Source organism: Protopterus annectens, chromosome 2.part0, assembly GCF_019279795.1.
Source record: "Protopterus annectens isolate FY-2018-M chromosome 2.part0, PAN1.0, whole genome shotgun sequence".
Taxonomy (NCBI): domain Eukaryota; kingdom Metazoa; phylum Chordata; order Ceratodontiformes; family Protopteridae; genus Protopterus; species Protopterus annectens.
Window position 1 is genome coordinate 978,379,634 of NC_056728.1, and position 20,131 is coordinate 978,399,764.

Sequence of the window (20,131 nt, forward strand, 5' to 3'; positions counted from 1 at the left end):
ATTCAACCAGTATTAAAACTTCCTATAGCTATATTATAAGTTATGTTATATTTTAAATAATATTTTTATTGACCAGACTGTATAAGGCTGGGTTTGCTTTTTATAACAGTATTTTATGTAAGGTTTCTTTTACCTGTATTTTTTATAGTATTTTTGTAAAATGTGTGATTTTCACTTTAATAACTGATTGTTAATGAGGGCCTTAATTACATTTAATTTTGTATAGTGTAAACAAAAGTAATGTACATAATGGATTTACTCTGAAGAAGTCCTGAATGTAATGGGACAAAAGCGCTTAATGTTGTAATAAATCAGTTTCATCTTATCACAGTGTCTGTAATTTTTATTGCATTTCGAGAAAGCTCTGCTATTTCTATCATGCTCCGATACCATGTTGTCCCCTTTTTTTATATATAAAATGGAAGACATTTTATGCATTTTTTATGCTACTTGCATACTATTCGTTATTGCTTTCTAGATTTTTAGCATCATGTTCTTAGAAATGTGTGTCTGAATGTAATTCTGTATTTCATTTACTTATTGGTATTTGTTAACCAGGTTTGTCCAACTCAGCCAAGGCCCATATTCAGTGGAGACCCGGGGAGAAAAGCTCCGAGCAGTACATTTTTAAATATAGATTTAAATAGATATTACAAAATGCTAATATTACAATGCAGTTCTTATAAGGTGGTCACATAGCATAGAAAAGAATCATCAGAATTACAGAGAACAAATATACGAGTCAGCAGGCATGAGGAAGATGAAAAGAACAGTCCAAGATTGTGATTTAGTTACATATTACATACTGAACTTAGGATGCAGAGTAGGACAATTAGTAAGCTCAGGAAAATGTGAAGTGGATTAAATAGTAGAAAGTTAGGGTAAGCAGTTTGGGCAGATTGGAAAGGGTATGGTAGAGAGAGGTGAAGGGTAGGTAGAGAGTTAGGCTGGGCTTTGGCAAGAGCAGATCCATGAGTTTTAATAGTGTTTCCTTTAAAGCTTTTCTGATGGAGGCAGTATTACATAAAGCTCTAGTGTTCAGTGGAAGTCTGTTCCAAGCTGAGGCAACTGAGTAGCTATACAAGCGTTGGCAGATTGGCTTTGGATTTGTAGATTTCTAACATGGATTTTAATATTAATGGTGATTAAATGCCAGTGTTTATTTTTTTATTGATTTGATGACAAGAGTCACAAACATTTATTATGTGATTATTTAACAGATGAAAAACAGATGCTAAATAAATAACCTGAGAGCATGCTGTAATAAAATATTTCCGTTTTATTTTAAAACATTGGCATTACGCTTAGTTTTTTCTCTTGGATTATTTCATTTATATCGACATTTGGACAACAGAATACCCTGGCGTTTGAATGGTACCATGGTCACCTCTCAGGTTATTTATTTTTCATCTGTTTTTCAACTTTAATCTTATCCCGGGAGGTGTTCACTCTGTTGGGAGCGGTTATCTTCATATTTAACAGATGATTTCATCTGTTTGGAATACAACTGCTTAATTTGCTGTCATGTGTTCTTTTTTCAATGAATAGCTGCAGTGCTCACTCTGTGGCAGTTTATTCTGTGTGTGGCTGTGGTTTTAATGCACAGCTGTTCCATATTTAGTAAAAGAAACATCATTAAAGTTTTTTTCAGCATGGCTCTACTGATAACAAATTTATGCAGTGTTAGGTAAACCAGATGGGATGGGTATGACAGTTCTTTCCTGTGCTGCTGATCTTTGTAATTTACTGCTCAGTAAATGATCTTTGGGTTCAGTGGTTTGCTACCACATAGATCTGAGCGTATTCTCACATGGACAAAAGTTCCAAAGGTAGGAGATACTACTTCCTAGTGCTTGGAGTTTGCAGTAAAAGACTACATAAAATGAAAATATGGAAGTCTGCACAAAAACATCATAAGTTAGTAATGAATGTCTAGAACACATACATTTTCAATCCTTGAAGACACGAGGAGGGAGGACGTGGTGAGGGGATTGGTTCTATGGCACAGGAATGCAACCCACATATCAAAGTTCTTGAAAGACAAAGCTAATTTATAGTGTTTGTTGGTACTAATGGTATATCTTGTAATTTTTGTGACAGTTATGCTAAAGCAAAAATTGTTGGCAACAGTATTACAAAGAGAAGATGCCAATTTCATGAACAAATAACCGCTTACCAAATAATGTTAATTTTCTAACATGAAGAAAAATTAGAGGTATATTCAAGAAAATGACTCAACAGTTGCCCGTTTACCTGTTTGATGTCTCTCAACAGATCTCCATCTACACTGTACCTCTCTTCAACCTTCACTGCTCCAAAATGATTCTGCATTCTTATTTGAGACATTAGCTCATTGAGTCGACCCTAGATATAAGAAAACATGATTAACAACACAAGTATATTAATTATGCAAAATGCTGACCCACAAGCACGCACAATTAATGCACCCAACTAAACTGAAGCAATATGAAAAATAGACTTTCCAGACAGAATGGCTCTGGCAAACTGCAAAATACTATAAAACACACACAGTTCAAGTCAACCACCAACTTTCTTTCACTTATGTCATCTCAGGATATCAGAAGATAAATGACAGATAAGTACCTGAATCAAACACAGCTCTGTGAAACAGATGGATAAAGCCTCAGCTATGAACCAGATAATCCCAGATCTGATAGTGACCTAAACACTGTAACAGTTAAAGTTAACAATGGGTTGTGGAACTGAGCAGCAATTCTGCCCTTATGGTGTGTGTACTCACACATCTGTAGAGTGAAAACTGCTGCACCATTATTCGTGACATGGAAAGACTACTAAACCAGTTCCAGAACAGGGAGGTAGAAAACCATGCTAAAATATTCTGGTCCCCTTCTGTCACTCCAATCCTTGGGGATCAGGTACTCATAGAAGGCCTTGCAGTATGACTGTACTAAAGCCAGTCCCTCCTCGTGGAGTGAATGCTGAGCTTATATTCTTTGAAAAGGGTGTCAATGGAGGACCATTTGGAATCCCCACACATGCAATGAATGAAGACATTCTTTAAAAAGGCCACTGAAATAGCAGGTGCTCTAGAAGTATTGGTCCTAAGCTGCCCATCCCATACAAAAATGTTCCCATTTTTTTTTATAACAGAAGAAAGAATGGGACATGGGCACAGAGGAAGTGCTGTTGCCTCACAACAAGAGGTTCCATGGTTTAATTCTCAGCTGAGGTGTCTTCGGTGTGGAGTCTACACGTTTTCTTCAGGTGCTCTGGTTTCCTCCCACATTCTAAAGACAAGCAAGTAAGTGGACTGGACGCACTAAAGTGTGTGTGTGTGTGTGTGTGCGTGTGTGTGTACATACTGTGAAGGGTGAGAAGTACAAAGAAGGGAAAAATGTTAGTGCATGCATTTCACTTCTAATAGGGTTTCATGGCAAAATGAAATTTTGCCAGCTTGCTTCTCTCTTTTTTTAATTTCTCCAAATCTTTTGGGTTTCTATTACCATGACGGGAGTGGACCCCATTCTTAAGTCAAATGACAACTAAAGTTCATGAAATTAGTATTTTTTTAATCTTTGATGTCTGTTAACAGTGCTCTTCACAGCACCCGCAATGTGCCCAGTAATGACCCCTTCTGCAATTCGTATGGCGTAACATATAAAAAGGAATCTACAATCGTATTTAGATAAGACCATTGCTCCTACAACTACTGGAACTGTCTGGGTATCATTCTTCCACATTGCCCTTGTTTCTGCCCGCAAATCCTGATATTTTATGACTTTGTCTCTCTCTGTACATAAGACACTGTAGTCACTGGGTGTGGCAATTTCAATGACCAATGCTACTTCTGTCTTCTTTTCATGGACCACTATATCCTGTTTTCAAGCATCTGTCTTTTGAACTGTCGGTAATAGGTGATCTCATGTGATATAAACATAATTTTCTATGATACTTTGTGGCTCACATTTCCAGTATTTTTAGCCATTTCAATACTATAATGTTTGCATAATCTCCAGTGCAACAGTCCTGTCACGTTATTATGCCTTTTAGTATACAGTCCTTCTGCTATTAGTATGTCACAACCAGCAACGAGGTGTGTGACTGTTTCCAATTCAGTCTTACAAAACCTACATTTGAATTTGCCTCTCCTTAACCATTCCTGCATTCGTTCCTGATCAACATGAGGTTCTTCCAGAAGTTATCTATACTTGCAACTATATTTATGCATTGTCCACATCTTCTCATCTGGTCCTTCACCTTGTATTCTTTCTTTTGTTTTGGCACATTCAGTTGCTGCCTGATTTTTATCTACTTCTGGTTTGATTTACATTCCTGCTTGACGCTGACATGCTTTTGCTAGTTTAATGAAGAAAAGTCATCTTAGATTTATTCTCCTCATGTTTCAAAACTTTCACCATGTTTGGGTCTTGTGAGGTCAGCAGATATGTGTGGAGTCCCACGACTGCAGATCTATCAATTTCAACAAGGCCCATCCCTCCTTCAGAAAGGGGAATATTTAATCTTGGTATGCACTGATTTTTATAAATCATTTGGTGAGCATGAAGCATCCTTCTTGTTTTCCTATCTAACCTATCCAACACATTTTGGGGGCCAGTCACTCACTCCAAAACTGTAAGTTAGGACAGGAAGAGCAAATTAGTTTATATCTTGGATTTTGTTTCTGGATGTCAATGCTGTTTTCAGGATTAATTTAAGACTTCTGAAGTATTCCTTACTAAGGTTTATTCACATTTATTCTTGTTTTACTGTTGATCTTTCATCAATTCCCCAATATTTAAACAATTCCTCTTGCTCAAGTTCTTTTATATCACATTCTTGTCCCAAACTGATGTTTGGCTGGTGCTGCAGTTTTCCTGCTTTAAAGGTTGCTTTTGCACATTTATCAAGACCAAATGACATTCTTATGTCCTCTGAAAAAGTTTTAACAACTTGCAGTTGTGCTTTCAGTTTCTCATCTGATAAGCTACACAGTTTTAAATCATCGACAAAAAGAAGATGAGAAGACTTTACACTTTGTTGTTTTCAATGAGCCAAATTATAGCCGTAGCCTAAGCTGTTAAGTAGACCGCTTAATGGGTTAAGGGCAAGGCAGAATAGTAGTGGTGACAGTCTCACCTTGGAATATCCCCCTCTGAATTTTTATCCCTGGGATAATAATTTGTCCTTTAACATGGCTTAATTGCAAAGTGCTGTGCCACTCTTTCATAGTCACTGTAATGTAGTCGATCACTGTAGGGTGTATAGTATACATTTTAAGCACTCTTTATCAATGAATGTGGGATACTATCAAATGTTTTTTTCTAGTCAATCTATGCCAAACTTAGATTCTTCCTCCTTTTACAGTTCTCCACTATGACTGTTTCCCAATTCTCTATAAAACTTTTTTGGGTCATCAGTAAATTGCTTATTTTGTACTTTTCCTTTATATTTGTTTGTGTATCTTCTAAGTATTTCCACCTGTGCTGAGATTTTTTTAGTTTATTTACAATAGTGCATAACAGATCCTGCTCTGTTTTAATACTGTACACTGATTTTTATCACGTCTTTCTTAGTATTTTTGTTGATCATTCCATATTTCTCTAACAGTGACACTTCTTGTATTAATTGCTTTATAATTTCTCTATTCAATACTTCCATGATGGTATTCGATTTCTCACCTTCCTTTCCCTCACTACCCTGTGCTCTTGTGGTAGAACTATCAGTTATTAATTTAGCTGCACAGTTATATATCTGGTTTACTTCTGTTATACCGCATGAATCTCTATGGACAGCCCTAAATACTGTGTTCATTTGTTTTATCAAACGTGTGACTTTTTCAGTTTTATTAACCTTCTGCAATTTATTTCTTTCATTGATCTTAATATGTCTATGCCTATTAAATCAACATATCTTCTCAACTCATTTTCTTCTAAACTAAGGGCACATTTTTTTTGTTTTCCATTTTCTGTGGGCATTCTTTAGAAAATTCTTTAGCATCTCCCTGTGGCACATTCTCTTCAATTTCATTCTGTGCCATACGTTACTCTATCCTATTGGAACTCACTGGCCTATCACTCCAACACTGACTGCATCAGAGTTTCCACAGATTCATGCTCCTTCCCTTGCTGCCCAACTTCAAATTAACGTTTATACTGGTTTCCTGTGGAAGGCTCCAAAATATCTTCATATGGCACCTGACCAATTGCTTCCCGTTCCACAGGTTTCCCCTTAGTTTGAATATCCACTGCTCTATCCTGTTGTGGTGCTTTATGAATTAGATTTTCTCTATAACCTCAGTTTCTATTTCTTTAATTTCTCCATAGATTCATAGGTAGGTACTAGGGTACTGGCCCTAGGGCCTATATAAGCCTAGCCAAAAAGGTACCCTGGCTTTTGCCACCCAAGAAAATTATTTTCCTGTGCCCCTGTCGAGCAGAGTCACAGAAGTGATCCCTGGGGTGAATTTCCTATCTTCCATCCAATCATCAAGATTTTTCTTGAAGAGTGCTAATGAGGAGCTTTGTTTGATATAGATAGGTAGTTTGCTCCAGAGTATGGGAAGTTTCTGGGGCAGGAATCTATCCCTCCAGCATGTTCTGTTTATTGTGGTGACAAGATTTAGGTCCCTAGAGCATGTAGCTCAGAGGGATTGGGATTTCTTTAAGTGGAGCATGTCCAACAGCTCTGGGTTTGACACAGCTTTGTATGTTAGGCAGAGATCACCTCTGAGTAGGCGATATGCGATGGAGTAAAGCTGGAATTTTTTGAGGCGGTCTGCATAGGGCATCTGTTTGAGGCCGGTAATCCTCCTCCATTACTAATCTCCTTTTCTATTTTTCCTCTGTCTTCTTATTTTTTGTAATGTAAAGTTTTCCATGTCCAGATTCCTTTGCCTGTATTATTACACCATATTAAATCTCTTTTTTTTTTCTTTCCCATGTTCATATTTCATCTTCAGATGTCTCAAGATCTTCCTGCTTCTCCTTACTTTCAGGACTCACATTCCATCATGCTGTGATGTAACCTGTATTAGACTTCTACACAAAATCCTTCACTTCGCAGGCACTTCATAATGTCAACTTTTATTTTTTTAACTTTTACTTTACTAATCTTCTTTTCTACATTCCCTCTGTGATATTTTTTTTATTGTGAAATTTTCCATATCTGGATGGCTTTGCGTGTATTTCTCTTTGCATATCTTTGGGGCTGCCTTCTTTATATTAATTTGGCTTTCTCCTTTACATAAATATTGCACCATATCAAATCTCTTTCCCGTGTCCATATTTCTTTTTCATACTTTTCAAAAATCTCTAGGTTTTGTTTATATTTTCGCACTTCCTCATATGCTGCTTCTTCCAAACAGAGCAAAGTTTCCTGATCTACATACTGTTTTTCACAAATCTGTTGTATTAATGAATACAAATTTTTATTTGAAGCTTTTCACAGTTTTTCTTGTGGAAGCATTTTTCTTTCCTCTAATTTCTCTCTTAATCATTTTGTATATTTTGTGTCTGGACATTCTGGGCTTTTTGCATAATAGTAACAATACACAAGTTATTTCTTATCCTCAATAGTCCAATTTATCATCGTTATGGCTCTTCTTTGGCCTATCAGTTTTTGTGATTTTTGTGGTACTTCAACAATGGGGGGGGGGGGGAGGGGGGCATCCTCCCCCTGGGCTTGGCCTTGCCCCATTGCAGCAATGTTTCCGTATTTTGAGGATTCTACACTGTCATCTTTTCCAATCCTAGCACCACTGTGCCTACCAGAATTGGGCACTTTTCTATCCTGGGTCTTGTGCTCCCAGCTATTTTTTTTTAATTTTTAACCTACTTCTGTCCAGAATATATGCTATATAAATATAGTTTATATACCAGTGTCGTATTCGTGAGGTTTTGTGAAAACAGGGTCCACCTCGTGAAGGTACTCACTGACACTTGAGGATGAATTCAATTTCAGGAATACTACCCCTTGTTTGCTGACCTATCTCTCTATTCGGACCCCTGCTGCCTGTGTAATATTAGCCATGTACTGATAGGGTTAGAAAAGTATAAGATTTGTTCTATCTCGGAACTCGTGCCTAACATGGAAAGTCATAAACAAGTAGTTAGGAGATCTTAGCAAAATTAATGCTGTAGTCTTCATTTTTAATTGGTCAGTGGCAGTTTTATGACTTACAATAATGTTGCTTTTAATAGAATAAAATATGCTGTTTTTTGTATTTCGAGGAGACAGGTGATTGATATCCTAGTTCTCCCATGAAGATGTCTTTCTGTGCAATAAAGTAAATTGTTATTCTCTGCCGAACTGTCTCATGTGAAAGTTGTTTGGTACTTAGCTATTTGGTGCCATGCTGCTCAAAAATTCTGATCATCTGAATGCTGCTGCATTAGAAATCACCAATGGACTCTAAAGAGAAACAGGTTTTCTGTCAGACAAGTTTCTAGTGTGACAGTAAGCAATTTACTTCTCAGCAGAGTTTAAGGCAGGTAAGCTTTAATAAATCTTTCTTCACTAGTTTTAACTGCACGTGAGCAGGTAGATTATATAAATCAAGGAAAGTGAATATCTGTGTGATGTGATAACTTATACTAACATGTTCTAAGTATAATTATTTGCTCGTGGGGGTTTAATCAATACATACAAGGACAGAGTATCCTTGTCACAGGGACTGTGATGCCCTGGTACAAGGACTAGAAACTCCTTCTCAAGAGTGAGGGTGTGTTTTAATCAAATATAAAAAAAGGAAAGTACAGTTTTGTGCCTACCATAAATGTAGATGTTCGAGTGTTCACCCTGCTGCAGTCATTGGGGTTATCCTGTCGTCAGGCGGTCCCGCAGTCGGCCGGATTTCCAAAGTCTTGGTCCGACGTTGGTCGCAGTCGCCTCATCCCTGACGTCAGTGCGCCAGGGGTACATATATTGCAACCAACGCCATTTTCTTCAGTTTTTCTTGCCCCAGATGTCAGGTGCCCCCAAAAAGGTGATCCAAATCAGTACCAAATGGTGTGAACACTGTGCAAACACAAAATCCCTTCAGCTATAAGCAAATACATCAGTAAGGCATAGCAGAGGTTTAGCCAGTAGATCAGAGGGGTTGGAGGGAGGGTAACCTGGACTGCAGCAGGGTGAACACTCGAACATCTACATTTATGGTAGGTATAAAACTGTACTATGTTCATCGTGTTACCCTGCTGCAGTCATTACACTTGGGTGAGTCCCAAAGCTAAGGTAAGGTGGAGGCATCATAGAGGGTTAGTGGAGGCAATGAGGCCCTGCAGAACTGCAGTGTCGAAGACTGCCCTGGACTTCGAATAAAGAGGCAAGTGATCGTGTTTGGTGAAGGTGTGCACTGAACTCCAAGTTGCAGCTTCTAAGATTTCCTTGGTAGGAACCCCCCTGAGAAAGGCTGTAGAAGTAGCTGTTGCCCTGGTAGAGTGGGATCCAATGGTAGGAGGAACTGGTTTCCCATGATGGGTATAGCAGAATCGGATGCAATGGCCTATCCATTTAGAAATGGTTTGCTTGGATATGGCCTTCCCTTGAGAGGCTGTAGCATAGGAAGCAAAGAGCTGGTCAGTTTTTCTGAAAGCCTTAGTTTTATCCAAGTAGTAACGAAGCTGCCTGTGAATGTCCAAGGAATGCAGGAGTCTCTCACCTTTGTTCTGGGGATTGGGGTAGAAAGTGGGTAGGTGGATGGTTTGATTTAGAGCTACACTGGAAACCACCTTAGGCATGAAGGAAGGATTAGTTCGTAGAGAAACTGTCTTGATGGAAAATGAAGGAAAGGTTCCACTGCCATAAGTGCCTGCAATTCTGAAACTCTCCTAGCAGAAGTTATTGCCCTAAGCAGGGCAGTCTTCCAAGATAGAAACTGAAGGTCTGCAGAAAAAGCTGGTTCAAAGGGAGGTAACGTTAGTTTTTCCAGAACAAAGTTGAGGTCCCATGTTGGTGTAGGAGCTCTTCTAGGTGGTCTAATGTTTTTCGCCCCTCTGAGGAACTGCCTTAGGAGAGGATTTGAAAATAAAGGTGGATTTGTGTCGTAGTGAGCTGAAATAGCTGAAGCATGGATTTTGAGGAGAAGGAAAGTCCTTTATGCAACATCTCAGCTAAATACTGCAGAATGTGAGGCATATGAGGCTGAGTTGTGTCTTGGCCTTTAGCTTGGTTCCAAGCAGAAATCCTTTTCCATTTGTCGGAGTAAGCCTTCCTGGTGCTTGGCCTCCTGGCTTCTAGAATAACATCCAGCACTGCTTGTGAAAGAGGGGCTGGTTGGATGCTTAATTGATTTGCCATGCAGCCAGGTTTAAGGTTTTTATCTGGCTGTGTAGAATCTGCTTGTCTTGCTGCGTGAGCAAATTAGGTCTTTGAGGCAATATCCATGGTGTGCTGTGAGCCATATTCTTCAATAGCGGGTACCAGTGCTGGCGTGGCCAGTCTGGGGCTATGAGAATCATTCGAGGTTTCTCCTTTTTGACCTTCAAAAGAACTTTTGTGAGAAGAGGTAATGGAGGAAAGGCATATACTGTCAGGTTTTTCCAACTGAAGGAGAGAGCGTCCACTTTCCAAGCTTGATGGGGGAATGTCCTTGTACAAAATTTTGTCAGCTGGTAGTTTTGAGGACTGGCAAACAGGTCTATATTTAGTAGGCCCCATCTTTGAGTTATCATTGTAAATATTTGTGAGCTTCCACTCGTGGGGATCTTTGATGTTTCTGCTTAGGTCGTCTGCCAATGTGTTTTTCTGTCCTGGCAGGAATTGAGCTTGTAACTGGACTTGGTAGGCCAGAGCTGTGTTCCATAAGATTATTGCTTGCCTGCATAGAGGGTAGGAATGTGTACCCCCTTGTTTGTTTATGTACCACATTACTGTGGTGTTGTCCGTCTTTATTGCCAGTTGTCCTGGCTGTAGTAGATCCTTGAAGGCTGTCAGAGCTTTCTGTACAGCTAGCATCTCTTTTTGATTTATGTGCAGTTTTCTTTGTTCTGCAGTCCATAGGCCTTGAATGCATTGCCCTGCCATGTGTGCCCCCCCAGGCATAGTCTGAAGCATCAGTTGTGATTATTTGCCTGGGTGGGGGCAAGGTGAAAGGCTGACCCTTGTTGAGGTGACATGCCTGTGCCCACCATAGAAATTCCTGTTGAAGGCAGGGAATGAGAGATATCACTGTGTCCAAGCTGTGGCTGTGTTGAGACCATACGCTTTTTAGGTACCACTGTAATTTCCTCATATGCAGTTTTGCAAATGGTATTATCAGAATGCAAGATGCCATGAAGCCCAAAGCCTGCAGAATTTTTCTTGCAGTTAATTGGGTCTTTGTTGCCATTGTTTTGAAATATTGAGTCAGTTGTAATTGCTTGTCTGTTGTAAGATAAGCCTTCTGGGCCGTTGTGTCCAAGCTGGCACCCAGGAATGCCATTTTTTGTGAGGGTACTAGTTTTGACTTCTTTTCGTTTACTGTGTACCCAGACAATTCAGTAGATGCTTCACAAAAGCCAGATGTTGTAAGAGAATGTTTTTTCTTTCTGCTTGAATGAGGCAGTCGTCCAGGTATGGATATATTTGAATTCCTCTTTGTCTGCAGTATGCAATTACTGGTGCCAGGCATTTTGTGAATACTCTGGGCGCAGTAGATAAGCCAAAGGGCAGTGCAGAGAATTGATAATTGGTTGAACCTGCAATGAAAAGGAGGTATCTTCTGCAACTTTGTCTGATAGGGACATGCAGGTATGCCTCCTTGAGGTCCAACGTTACCAGCCATGCTTCCTTGCCCAACATGGGAAGTAGCTGCTGTAGTGTTAGCATCTTGAATTTGGGAACTTGTAAGTAAGTGTTTAGAATTGAAAGGTCCAGAATTGGTCTCCAAGCATTTTCTTTTCTGGGTACTAGGAAGAGTCCTGAGTAAAATCCTTGGCCTTGCTCTTGAGTTGGTACCCTCTGAATGGCTCTCATGGTCATGAGAGCTGTAATTTGTTTTTGAGCTTCTGCCCTTTGATTTTGTGGCAGGTTTGGCATTCCTCTTTTTATTGGCAAGGTGTGAAAGTGGAATCTGTATCCTCGTAAAATTATGTCTAGTACCCATTTGTCCTTTGTGACCATGTGCCAGTTGTCTGCAAATAGTGCTAGCTTTCCCCCCAGGGGGGCTGAAAAAAGAGCTTTGTTTGGCCAGTTGAGATGCAAGTCATTGAGTTTGCCTTCTGGTGGGTTGAGACCCGTCTTCTCCTCCCTTCTGGGTTGGAGTGCCCCATTGGCGAGGTTTATACTGAGCTTGTGGTTGTCCTCTGCCCCTTGGGTGCCTGTATTTACTGCTCTGAGGCCTGTCAGTGGCTGGAAAGGACCAATTTATTGTTGGCCAGTTTCTGCTGAAGCGAGGGGGTTGTACTTGTAGGAAATCTTTGACTGTCTGCATTGATTTTGCCTTATCTTCCATTTTCTTTAAAACTTCTTCTGCTTTAACACCAAAAAGAACATCCTGCTGTAAGGGAGCATCTAATAGTTTTGCTTTAACATGATCAGGCAGACTTTGTTCCTTTAACCAGGCATGCCTACGTATAACTGATCCAGTGACAGCTGCTCTGCAGGAGGCCTCTAAAGAATGAAACCCACATTGCAAGGTATGTTTGCCTACCTGCTCGGTGGCATGCAACAAATCCTGTACTACTTTCAATTCAGACTGTTGAGGGAGGGTGGTTATCTTTTGTTTTAACTGAGAGATCAGAAATTGCTGATACTTAAGCATATGAAATTGACAGTTTAGAGCTCTCATAGCTAAAGTGGCTGAGGTATAAACCTTTTTCCCCCATCTGTCTAGTGCTCTTGAATCCCTTTCAGAAGGTACTGGATTTTTAGCCATGGAAGCCTTAGCCCCCTTGGGACCCTGGGAGATAGTCTCTGGGTCAGCTACTGGGCTTTTGTAAAGAAATTTGCGGGAATCAGGTACTCTGTAGTATCTCTCAGGCTTGGCTGGAGCAGGAGGCAGAGAGTCAGGGTTGAAACTGGATTCTAAATAGACATCATCCACAATGTCCAAAACAGGAGGGATGGCTAGAGGTCTGTGTTGGGGGAGTAAAAGAAACTCTCTGAGCCTTTTCTTGGAATCAGAGTAATCCTGACCTTCCCAGTGAAAATGTTCCCTCATAGTGTGTAACGTTTCCCCAAAAGAGTAATCTTCTGGAGGGGAAGCTGAGGGAATAGAGTCCTCAGCATCAGAAACTTCATAAGGAGAGAAGGAATAGTCTTGGTCCTCAGAGGAATCCGAAGAAATAGCCAGTTGTTCAGAGGAAGCAGATTCTTCCTGTAGTCTAGGCCTTTTGTCAGGAGGAGGTAGAGACCCCCTGATAAGAGAAATCAAATCTTCAGCCATCTTGAGCATCTGTTTCTTAGGCATAGGGCCTTGAACAGGAGACTGAAGTGAAGCCTTTTTCGGTTTGGAAGGAGTCTTCGACTTGGAAAACGTTTTGACTGAAAGAGTCGTCGGTCTGAAAACGCCTTCTGAAACCGATGGCATTTCAGAAGCACCGACGTCCTTGGAAGGTAAATCGCCGGTAGGGCCTGAAGTAAAAGGCTGCGTCGGCCTAGTACATTCCGTCAAAATATCTGTAGCGGTCTCAGTTTCTTGATCTGCGGTAGTCAGAGGTTGCGTCGGAGCCTCACTGATAACCGGAGAACCGGAGACCGGATCAACCGAGGCCTCGGAATCGGGCTTAGGCCTGGGCTGTCGATCCTTATCCCTGCGCTTTTTGTGCACGCCGGTAGTCGGAAGCTCCGACGGCATATTATAATTAAATTTTCTGCCAAAAAAGTGTTGTGCGAAATCAAATCGTCTTTTAATAGTACGTTTATTAAATCTAGCACAAAAATGACAAGAAGTGACGTTGTGATCAGGGCCTAGGCAAGGTATGCAATAAGAATGAAAATCCTTATGAGGTATTTGCTTCCCACAAGAAATGCAATTGTTAACTTTTTCTGACATCGGTCTGAGGCAAGAAAAGTTTCCCCAACGGGGTACTTAGCTTTTTAGAAGACTTCGGTCTGAAATTCAAATTCGAAAATGTCAGGAGTCGGCCGACCGGCACTTGCGAACTGCTTCTGCTTCGGGCACCGCGCGGCAAGAAAGACTGTAGAAAATGGCGTCGGTTGCAATATATGTACCCCTGGCACACTGACGTCAGGGATGAGGCGACTGCAACCAACGTCGGACCAAGACTTTGGAAATCCGGCCGACTGCGGGACCGCCTGACGGCAGGATAACCCCAAGTGTAATGACTGCAGCAGGGTAACACGATGAACATCAGGAGATTCCCTCATTGGGAATGTGTGATCCTAATTATAATCATAGATCTATCCCTATCTCTATAAGAGAATGGGTTTTTGAAATGGGCCAGTACAAATGGTTTTAAGGCATATAGGACTCCAGCTAAATATATGTTTAATAACTATGGTACAAACAGTTGTAATCACTTGGTAAAATGGTCTGAGCTCACAAGACATGATAGTGCTTTACAGTTTCTGGAAAAAAGATCTTTTGATAAGATAATTTTGGAAGATCTAAACAAGCAAACAGTAGGGAAACAAGGTACCATCCTCTTGCTGGTCAGCTTTTAATGACTGGCAAGAATAATCTAAAATGTCAGGCTAACATAAAAGGTATTTGGCTAACAAAGTTCGCAGATGACTGCAAACTAGGAGCCATAATCAAAACTCCTAACGATGTGGACATCCTACAAAAGGGCATCACTGAGACAGATGCCTGGTGTCAAAGCCATGGTCTCAAGCTCAATGCCAAAAAGTGCATTGTTATCCCTTTTGGTAAAAACTTTGTACCCATGAACTACCGCATAGGTGGTAGTCTACTTAACACCGCAAGTGTGATAAGAGACCTTGGGACACAGGTGGACAGTAGTCTCTCCTTTGATAATCACATTGCCACAGTAGTCAGGAAATCCTTCTACGTGGCACACCTCATCACAAAAGGTTTCTCATCCAGGAAAAAAGATGTCATTGCTCCCCTCTACTCATCATTCATTAGAAACATTATAGAGTAGAACACTCCTTTTGGTATGTACCTCACAAGACATCTACAACTGGAAAGGCTGCAGAAATACCTCACAAAGAGGATTACCGGTCTCAAACAGATGCCCTACGCAGACAGTCTCAAAAAACTCCAGCTTTACTCTGTATATATCTCTTGGTGATAGCGTGTTAAGAGACTTTAGTGCTGGTTAAACTGCTAGGGTCTTTGTTTTTAAGCTGTGTTAGACTGTTAAAAGTGCATATTTCTGTGTACATCTCTTGGCGTTAACGTGTTACAAGACTTTAGTGTTGCAAAACCACTAGGGTCGTTTTTGAGCTGTGATACACAGAAACGATTGCTATTTAATACCATATAGTAGTCGGGCAATATAGAAACGATCTCTGTGGCATTACTGTTAGAGAGCCTAATATTACTCGACCATTGTATGCTGTTACCTATAAGTAGTTATAAAAGGCACAGCGTGGGAGTACAGACTAGCTTAACATTGGGAAGTAGAATGCTCGTCTCTGATAGATGTATTTTTAATTTAACTTCACATTGTAGTTGCTACTGAACTTGTTACTTATTTCATGTAGAGATAACAGACTGTATTAAGCAAACAATTGACTGTATAATTGTTTAAGTGTGTTTAACAAGATAGAAGTTCTCTAAAGTGAGCATTTGTGTTAATTGCTGTATCCCTGTTCAGGTACTATCTTTAAACTCCCCACTTGGCTACAACCTTTAATAACTACTACACAGAAGGTTGCTATACCCTCTACGAGTGTACGGACAAGCTTAATCCATCCCTGCCACTACAAATATTAAAGGCTGCCAAGGTTAATACTTAGATACTTTAAAGTAAAAAATTTAAAGCAAGCGTACTGGGTTCAAAGCACGGCAATATACCACATAATCCGAACTAATTAAAACAACTTCCCTAGACAGCTCTAGCTTTTATAGCAGTTTACCTTAACAGTAGGGAGATGGAATAATTACATGCTTGGTGAACTAAAGAAGTATAACAAGTTCCACTAAACACTTACTTTGTATTCACTGGCCCTTGGAAAGTTTGGTGTTGGTTTAGCCTCGCTGTGCTCGGGCTCGCTCCACACTGCCCCCATATCCCACCCGCCCTCAGTAGTGCTACATTTATAATAATAAAGCCACACCCCCTCCATATCCTACCTATACAAAGGCACTGCCTGAATATTAGCCCCCTCTGCTCCTTCCACTATTTACCAATTTAACCATTAATATTCCTCTAAGGCAATGAATACCATCTCACCCACTATTTTAAAGGTAAAACTCAAGACCCTATATCTCATCCTACCCCTTACAATTATACCATACCTCCTTACCAGATATGAAGACCAGCAACGCTCAGGCTTCCACTACCCTAAATACCAAACCAGTACCCCCTTAGCCCCATTAATTGCAGAACACTCTACTTACTATCCAGCCTCTAATACAACAATCCCAAGCAACCTTTATCTTAAGTCAAAACAAGTTCACCCTAAATCCAAATACTACCAAAAGCTGTTATATAAACTCATGAAGTTATTAGCTAACTTATGTAAAACTATAACTAAGGATGGAGACATCCATTCTAACCCAGGCCCACCCGCTGCCCCAAGCTCTACTAGCCCACCATCTACGCTCAGGCCCTCTAACTCCCTCCTGATCTGCCACCTAAATATAAGGAGCCTAAACAACAAGGTACATAACCTGCATGCCCTATTAGCAACCTACCTCCCTGACATACTTTGTCTAACAGAAACCTGGCTAAAGCCATCAACCAAAGATAATGAGATCTTGCCACTTGGGTATAATATACTCAGGGCTGATCACACTAATATAAAGGGAGGTGGGGTAGCTGTGCTATATAAAAACACACAATGTCACAGTCGACCTCATTCAACCATCCCAAGTCTCCAATGCTGAAATACTGTCTATCAAACTACAACGTAATATACACAAAAGTGTAAAAATAATTGGTATTTACACCCCCCCCCCCCGGCAACAACTCTGACACACTGGAGGACATTCTTAATTGGATATCTACCAACTACCCTCAAGAAACTATTATTCTGGGGGATGTTAACATTGACTGGAACTCATGTTCATCAGACTCCTCCTCCACCCATATTAACCTCCATACGGATCCTCACAGACCATATATTCCTCCACCAGAATAGGTAAACCTAACCAAAAGGAGAGTATCCTAGACTGGATACTTATCAATAGTCATCCCCATATGTACATGTCAGGGACCAATGACGTTAGTGACCATCTCATCACATACATAATTAAATACAAGACAGTCAGCACTGAACTGCCCATCTGTAGGTCTGTCAGAAGCAAGAAGAATTTAAACCCCACAAAATTCCAAACCGAACTCAAATCATGTAATTGGTCAGATCTAAAACACCTTCCCCTTGACAAGGCAGTAGCATATTTTAATACTAATTTCCTTACCATACTTGATTCTCATGCTCCGAAACGGTCAATCAGAACTAAAACAAAAATCACCCCATGGCTTTCAAAAGACTCCAAATCTAAAATCATACTCAGAAATAAAGCATGGACCAAGTAGTGTACTACTAAAGCCCCCTTATATCACATTAATTTCCAGCAGCTAAGGAATGTGACTAAAAAAAGCCATCATACTTGACAAAAAAAACTATTACTGCCATTTACAACAGAAACATCAAAATAACCCTCAAACGTTTTGGGCAGGTATAAATAATCTTCTCCACCCAGGTCAATCCTCCACTCCTGCAGCAGTCTGTCATAAAAGCTCGGAAGAATTGGCAAATACCTTCAATAGTTTCTTTACCGAGACTATCCAGTCCTTGGCCAACCAACTAACTACTACTTGCTCTTCAGTAAATGATCCTATACCCAACTCACTACTCTCCTTTAACCTCCAACCAGTCTCCACATCCTTCATCCGATCCTTACTGAAAAAACTAAAGCCAACTTACCCTCTCAGCAGACCTTCTCCCAGCTGAATACCTGCAAAAAGCTGCAGATGCCATAGCATACCCCATCTCAATCCTAATCAATCGAACCATAACAGAAGCTACAATCCCCTCAATCTGGAAAATATCCTACGTTATATCACTCCATAAAGGTAGCACATCTACAGAACTATCTAACTATAGACCGATAGCCATACTGTCACCACTTGCCAAAATCATGGAGAAGTGTGTGCACAAACAACTCCTATACTATCTCATCCAGAATAAACTCCTGACCAACTCACAACATGGATTTAGACCTGACCACAGTACATCTACTGCCCTCCTCTCTTTTACCAATGTGATTAACCAAAACCGGAATAACAACAAAATATCTTCAGCCCTCCTTCTGGACCTGTCCAAAGCCTTTGATATGGTTAACTATCACCTACTCATCCACACTCTGAAAACCTTATCCTTAGATAACCAAGCTCTCCAATGGTTTCATGCCTACATCACTGGTAGACAACAAGTAGTGCTGTGGCAGAACAAGCTCTCCTTTCTGTTACCTAATACCATACGAGTTCCTCAAGGCTCCATATTAGGACCTCTTCTCTTTTCAGTCTTTATTAATGACCCCCATACAGTCATCCCAGATACCACCTGCATTCAATGTGCAGATGACTCTACTCTAGTATGTTCTGACACCTCTCCAATAAACCTACTATCAACAACCCAGCATACATTTACCATATTTGAAAACTGGCGCTCTGATTGTTACCTGATGTTAAACCCAAACAAAACCAAACTACTACTCTTCTCCCCAACCCATAAATCCTCTAACAACATCCTTTACCATAAAATCTAACAACAGTACTATCATCTCCCCAGACCCCTATGCAAAACTTTTAGTAGTAACTATTGACAACAATCTTAGATTCGACACACATTAACCAAACCATTAAATCCGTAAACAAGAAACTTGGGTCACTTTATAAGATAAAAACATACCTAACTCCAATGGCTAAAGCAACCATTGCCCACTTGCATCTTCTCTCTACCCTTCTTTATTCTTCTCCCGTGCTTACTAACCTTAACAAATCTGACCTTAAACTCTCTAGTTGCTATAATCATATTGCCAGATTTGCAACTGGCATGCCCTACAGGACACACCACTGCCTTAACCTAAAAAACCTTGGCTGGATAGAACTGCCAAACCTTCTCCAGCTAAACCAACTTATAGAAGCATTTAAAATTCTCAAACAACCTGACAACACCCCTGCACTGAAAAATATAATCATTCCTTACACCAATCTAGGCTTTCTTCGCTCATCAAATAAGCTGCTTGTCCAAACAATCAAGTCCTACAATTCAGGGGGTGATTCACTGTTTGCCAATGCCATAGGTAAAAGATGGAACTCCATCCTTCCCAATCTTACCCTTACTACCGCCTTAGCTCAATTCAAGAAGAGTCTAAAACTTCACTTCAAGTCACATTGGCTTTGTCCATGCTCCAGCCCTGATTAGCTCTTTTCCTTTACACCAGGGTATACATTTCCTCTGGCTCACCCTGGTAGAGAAGCTAAACCTTTTAATTATGGGACTGATCTAACTCTATATTTGTTTGACTGAATCTGACCATAAATAGACACCTTTAAATCATTTTGTAAATGTTCACCTGAGGTAAGGAGCCTGTAACCCCAACAGGATCTATGGATAGAAACTAAACTCATAATCTATATTTGTCATATCATATGTTTGTAAAAGACTAAGAGAATTTCTGTATTTGTTGTAGCTATATCTAGGATGTTTGTAGAAGTCTGTAAAATTGTTTTCCTCTCAAATATTTTACTATATGTAACATTCTGCTAATGTATCTATGTTGGAGATTTTCTCCCCGGGCTCCGCTGAAAATGGACATGTATCCAATTGGACTATCCCGGTCAGCAAATGTAAAATAAATAAATAAACACTTTAGAAAAAAAATATGCAGAAAAAAAGTCCCATTCCTGGAGTGTTACTTACTCAGAGTACAGTCATATGGGGCCTCTGGGCTTAAACTCTACCACTCTCTGAGGCGGCAGGAATTGTGTTATTACACCAAAGTTCCTTCCACAAGCACAAGTAACTTTACAGTCATATTTTAGCTCCACTGTTAAAAAATAAGTTTAAA

At 40.2% G+C, this 20,131-nt stretch overlaps 1 protein-coding gene across 3 annotated transcripts in view; it reads right to left on the reverse strand.

Moving 5' to 3' along the window:
* NUP54 (nucleoporin 54) overlaps positions 1 to 20,131 on the reverse strand; it is a 1,988,420-nt gene that overhangs the window by 47,410 nt on the left and 1,920,879 nt on the right. For all 3 annotated transcript variants that reach the window (XM_044061229.1, XM_044061231.1, XM_044061230.1), the window contains one exon: positions 2,254 to 2,364. In XM_044061229.1, coding sequence (XP_043917164.1) covers positions 2,254 to 2,364 — 111 coding nt within the window. The remainder of the gene's footprint in view (positions 1 to 2,253; positions 2,365 to 20,131) is intronic.